General features: G+C 43.6%; 1 protein-coding gene across 1 annotated transcript in view; it reads left to right on the plus strand.

Annotated features, from left to right (window-relative positions):
* Positions 1 to 5,329, plus strand: part of ankrd28b (ankyrin repeat domain 28b) — a 69,074-nt gene extending 63,745 nt beyond the window's left edge. The window contains exons 17-28 of the mRNA XM_030370066.1: positions 880 to 954; positions 1,040 to 1,241; positions 1,335 to 1,422; positions 1,500 to 1,617; positions 1,786 to 2,005; positions 2,357 to 2,444; positions 2,553 to 2,636; positions 2,739 to 2,884; positions 3,011 to 3,093; positions 3,196 to 3,278; positions 3,415 to 3,506; positions 3,974 to 5,329. Coding sequence (XP_030225926.1) covers positions 880 to 954; positions 1,040 to 1,241; positions 1,335 to 1,422; positions 1,500 to 1,617; positions 1,786 to 2,005; positions 2,357 to 2,444; positions 2,553 to 2,636; positions 2,739 to 2,884; positions 3,011 to 3,093; positions 3,196 to 3,278; positions 3,415 to 3,506; positions 3,974 to 4,260 — 1,566 coding nt within the window. The 3' untranslated portion in view covers positions 4,261 to 5,329. The remainder of the gene's footprint in view (positions 1 to 879; positions 955 to 1,039; positions 1,242 to 1,334; positions 1,423 to 1,499; positions 1,618 to 1,785; positions 2,006 to 2,356; positions 2,445 to 2,552; positions 2,637 to 2,738; positions 2,885 to 3,010; positions 3,094 to 3,195; positions 3,279 to 3,414; positions 3,507 to 3,973) is intronic.
* The last annotated feature ends 671 nt before the right edge of the window (positions 5,330 to 6,000 follow it).

The following is a 6,000-nucleotide window of genomic DNA, read 5'->3' on the forward strand; positions in this document are numbered from 1 at the left end:
TTCTGTGTCGGGTTTACCTGTCACTATGCATATCCGTGGTAAAGAGAGAACAAATAGTTGGTCTTTGTCTGTGCATTATATTACTCTACAACTGGTCTACCACTAGAAGTTTTGATTATGGTATGGATTCTAGCAACCTGAAAGCTGAATATGACTCAAACAATGGGCAACAAAAACAGAAGATGGGCTAGTTGGTCGTCGTTCAAATTCAAAAAGACTTTATTTGTCCCCAGGGGGCAATTGAGGGCACATAGCAGCAGCATTACAACGGACAGGGCCATGTCCAAACAAAAAACAAACAAAAACAAAAACACAGCATTGCTACCTGGCAGACAATACACACAAGCACAGATGTCTACAAATACACACATTTATATAGATATGTATAAAATATGCAAAGTCGTTGTCTATTATGGTCATTACATTCGAAGTCTATATGACCGAATACAAAACGTCTCCACTTTTTACAGATTACTAGTGAGTGAGAAAAAAGAAAATGTAGTAGTTAGCGGACCCATCACCTTAAACAGCTCATGTTTGGAACAAGGATGAGGATCGTTCACTAGCCCTCTGCGCTTGCCATTCTCTACCTTTATGTTGTTCTCTTATCACTCAGCGTAACAATCACTGATGTTATTGATAATCTTCTTTTGTTGCTGGCTGCTTTTATAGTGCATTTGTTTAGAATAATTATATTCCAAAATATGCGAAAATCAGGCATCCTCTTTTTCATTATCCCTTTACAATCTGAACTGCGTGCGCACCAAATCATATATTTTTTTAAAGAGATTTTTACTGTATGCTGAGGCCTTATGACTCCAGCCAGCATCTTGATGTGGTTAGAAGGTTTTGACTTTTCTTTTTCTGTGGCTTGTTCAGTTAATGGAAACCTCAGGGACGGACATCATCAACGACTCGGATGTCAGAGCTCCCATCAGCCCGCTGCACCTCGCCGTAAGGACACCCAAAAACCCTTGAGAGAAAAGGCCTGTGATAACCAACAGATACAGTGTGAGTTCATTGTTTTGATCTCTTCCAGGCCTACCACGGCCACCACCAGGCTATGGAGGTGCTGGTGCAGTCCCTGCTGGACCTGGATGTGAGGAACGGCCAGGGGCGCACGCCTCTGGACCTGGCCGCATTCAAGGGCCACGTGGAGTGTGTGGATGTCCTGATCAACCAGGGAGCCTCCATCCTGGTTAAGGACTACACCCTAAAGAGGACGCCCATCCACGCCGCAGGTCATAAGACACTTCTTTTTCTTTCAGTAGCCTTGTGTCACATGAGTTGTGGAGACCTTTTTGAACAACGTTACTTATCTTCTCCACCCTCAGCCACCAACGGTCATTCAGAATGTTTGCGTTTGCTGATCGGAAATGCTGATCTTCCCAGTGCCCCTGACATTCAGGATGGGAATGGACAGTAAGTAAAGCGGTTGAACTCCAGGAACAATCTGCAGTGTTTGAAACCAGACATTTGACATTTGTTGTGATTCTCAGGACCCCTCTGATGCTGTCTGTGCTGAGCGGACACACGGACTGCGTCTATTCCATGTTGAATAAGGGTGCAAGTGTAGAAGCCAAAGACAAGTGGGGTCGGACAGCTCTTCACAGAGGAGTGAGTAAGACTTCATATACATTCTTTCAAATATCTGATATCAGCGAAAATGTCCCCGCCTAACCTTCTGAAGGCCTCTGATACATGAGTGGGTTGAAGGTTAATCTGCCTGTGATTGATCCCCCTGACGGGGAAACCCCTTGTTAATTGGACCCCGACGTTTGTCAGGCGGTGACGGGACATGAGGAGTGTGTGGAGGCCCTGCTGCAGCACAGCGCCAACTTTCTGGTCCGTGACTGCAAGGGGCGGACCCCCATGCACCTGGCTGCAGCCTGTGGACACATCGGTGTGCTGGGGGGCCTGCTGCACGCCGCCCAGTCTGTAGAGAAACTTCCTGTCCTCACAGACAACAAGGGCTACACCCCTTTGCACTGGGCCTGTTACAACGGTACGCAGCATCTTTCACACTGATTGGTTAACCTGTTTTTTATCGCAGCTTACCTTGTTTTATGTGCTTGACTGAATAATCTAAATCCTACTAACTGTGGTTCCTACTCACTTTTCTACAGCTACACTGCACTCTGTCAAGTTTTCTTTTACAACTTGCTGTGGCTCATTTTGTAGTTACTGTAATGGTTTTCACATTCCGGAATTGTTCTCAGCCTCACAAGCCGCTTTTGAAAAACGCATCTGCTTAATTTCATAAATGTAAATGATGTACCCCGACAAATCTTTACTTGGAAGATTCGAATGATGTCACAACCATGCCCCATGTGTTTAAATGCCCTCAATACCTCAGGTCACGACACATGCGTGGAGCTACTGCTGGAACAGGAGGTGTTTCACAAGACAGAGGGCAACTTGTTCAGTCCCCTCCACTGTGCTGTGTAAGAGCCTTCCATCCTCCTCCTCATCACAGCTTAAGGGAAGGGACATGAGTGTGCCGTTTGAATCTTGATTATGCTGATATTAATGTTTTATTTTTTCTTGTTCAGTATCCATGACAACGAAGGAGCTGCAGAGATGCTAATAGACACAATTGGGCCAGGAATTGTGAATGCAGCAGACACCAAAAACAGGTACGCTATTAATCATCTTGCCTTAGCATTGCAGTTCTGTGCTGGAAACGTTCATTTTTGCATCAATTGAACTAGAGCAATTGATGGTTTTGTGTTGGACAGGACGCCACTGCACGCAGCCGCCTTCACGGACCACGTGGAGTGTCTCCAGCTGCTGCTCAGCCACAACGCACAGGTCAACAGCACCGACTCCACTGGGAAGACCTCGCTCATGATGGCAGCAGAGAATGGCCAGACCAATGCTGTCGGTACGGCCACCCCCCTCCAAACAAACCATATGCAATATATCAAGTAATTATATTGCTATGTAAATTGTCTACGAAAGCCCTTTCAACGTGTATGGAAAATGTATTCTCGTTTATGTTCTTGTACAGAGCTGTTGGTTAGCAGCGCAAAAGCGGATCTCACGTTGCAGGACGCGGTGAAGAATACTGCGCTTCATCTAGCCTGCAGTAAGGTCTGTACTGCCACAACATTATGCTGGTCTTAGATTTTTAGGGACATTATTCTTTGTATAGTATTACATTCCTATCAACATATTTATCTCTATCCTTTTTAGGGACATGAAACCAGTGCCTTGTTGATATTGGAGAAGGCTACAGACAGAAACCTCATCAATGCGACAAACTCAGCCTTACAAACGTATGTTTTGCATCTCCTGATGCATCAATCGGCTCCGTGACTATGAATGCTTTTAATTCATGTCCTCTGAGGCTGTAGATGAATGTCTATACAGAACTGATCAATGATTATTATTGTCATTATTTAATCTCTGAAGGCCTCTTCATGTGGCTGCAAAGAACGGTCTCACAGTGGTGGTCCAAGAGCTGTTGGCAAAGGGAGCCAGTGTGCTGGCCGTTGATGAGAATGGTGAGCTCCTGGATTCAACTTCCTCCACTTATTCTACATGGTTACTATTCAAAACGGACATCCCCATTTTAAATTAATCTTCTAGTGCCAGGGCTAGTACTTATTAATTAATAAGTACAAATGGGTGGTGAACAAACTCCATTGAAATAGCTATGAAATCATGAGAAATTTTGTAAAACAACTAAGATATTGTTTTGTGAAACCCACCTGTTATAGGCTATGAATGATACACTTTTTAATCTATAATGTATCACAATTTGATGTTTTTAATTTTGTTACACTAATAAACCTTAGAAATGTCACTTTAGTTCACTGTAATGAACCTTATTGGAAAAGTATAAAATTGGATTTGCGTAGTGTTATTCATATTGTAATAAAGCCATATATTGGGATAATGGTGATATGAGAAGTGCTTACCACTCATAAAGTAACCAACTTCCCTTCCCCTTGTCTGTGGTCATCTGCAGGTTACACCCCAGCCTTGGCGTGTGCCCCCAACAAGGATGTGGCCGACTGCCTTGCTCTCATCCTGGCTACCATGATGCCTGTGTTCCCCTGCACCCAGGCCCCAAGCCTGCCCTTCAGTGCAATCAACCACTACACCACGACCAGCCCCTCCAAGAGCATCACCTTCGACAGCCTGCCGGCGCTGCAGGACGAGCACAGCTCCTACTGCAGCTTTAACAACATCAGCCACCTCGACGGCTCCTACAAGGACGAGGAGCTCAACGACTCCGACTCCGAGACCTACTGAGGGACCAGGAGCAGGACGCACCCCCCCCACTCTTATACACCACGCGTACACGTACAGAAACACACACGCTGTGTCTTAAAAATCACCACTCCAGCTTGGACAGAGATCGAACAGACGAGCCAAACAGGAGCCTTAAGTGTCCCCTCAGAGACAGACGGAGGGGGAGATATGGCGATCAAGCGAGAGGGGGGGGTAGAGATGTTTCATACGTCCCAAACCCCCCCCCCCCCCTGACCTCATTCAGCACAAGGTGTCTTTCACAGCAGATTGTGGACTGGAACAGTGAACTGCTGCCCCAGCAGCCCACCGAGACCTTCAGCGCTATTTACTGACTGCGTTGACAGGGTGTTCAGCTTATCTTTACATGGCAATAAACAAAAGAGTTGAAGAGGGAGTGTAGCACTGAGTAGAAAACTGAGAGGGACCAAACAAAATGTTGACACATTTTGAAGCCGGTTTTAACTGTGTAAATTGGGCTTGGACATTGATGGGGTTATTCGGATACATAAATTGAAGGCCACATTTCAAATTGTCATAGCGATAAGCGGCTGAACAGGGCATACTACAGGAGGCCGGGGGGGGGATGACTTATTTTAAACACCAGAGTTTTAATGTACCAATTTTAATTTCTTTAAACTCCTAGCCTCAAGGAACATAGTATTGGTTAAACAAAGTAATTATAAAAATGAGATGTGCAAGAAGGTTGTTTTTAAGTTGATCATGTGATGAATAAATTATTTGTGTTCTATAAGTTCTATTTATGTCATTTTGTGCCTTCATTTTTTGCTAAAACCAATGGCTGGGTTTGTAGGGGCAGTTGTGACAGAAATCAATGACGTACAGAACCTAGGTAAGTGGTGTATTTGTTCTTAAAGCACTGACACAATACTAAGGGTGTCGTTATGGCATGCCTTGCTTTCTGAAGATAAACACTGTAAACCAGTGTTTGAACAGCATTTGTATATCTTCTCTTCGACATATGTTAATCGATGTACTGGACAGGTTTTGCTTGTTCTAACGAAAAATAACAAGCATCTGATATTATCGACTATTAAAAACTTCTGTTTGATCCTTTGAAGATTCATTTGAACTGGAAATCTGCTCCGATCTATTTGCTAGTTTCATCTAAATATAAGAAATTATTTTCCAAGCTTTTCTTAAAAGATTAAACGAGCATGTTCATAAAACAATGACTGTGAATTCAATGCTCCAATGGATTATTTTGAGTACCTGAGATTGCTGTCTATTTTATGAGTAATAAATGCATAATGATATTTAACAAGAAACTCATTGATTTTTTTTTCCTGAATATTAAAACCTTTAGTCTAGACAAAAAGAAAGTCTCTTGGTTGTTTACATTTTTGCTAATTAATTAAACTTGTATACCTCAATTCCATGACATCTATGTGGCTGATATCAAATATAGTTTTCAGTTCTATAATGAAAACTAGAACTGCGAGCAGTTATCCAGGGGTCCAAGCGATGTGCATTTCGCCGGCACAACGCGAAGCATGTATTCAAAACGCTACCGTGAACAACCTGTGGATATAAAGGTTTGGACTGAGAGGTTCGGTGTGGGAGTTTCGGCCCCAAACGCGTTTTCTTCTACCGTTTCGTTGTCGACGGTTCGATCAAAACGGTTTTACTGATTTGCAACGCGAAACATATATTCAAAATGCAACCGTTTCGTCAACGATGGTCGGATAAAAATAGTTTTGCTGATTTCTTGTCGGGTGCGTC

Source organism: Gadus morhua, chromosome 11, assembly GCF_902167405.1.
Source record: "Gadus morhua chromosome 11, gadMor3.0, whole genome shotgun sequence".
Lineage (NCBI taxonomy): Eukaryota > Metazoa > Chordata > Actinopteri > Gadiformes > Gadidae > Gadus > Gadus morhua.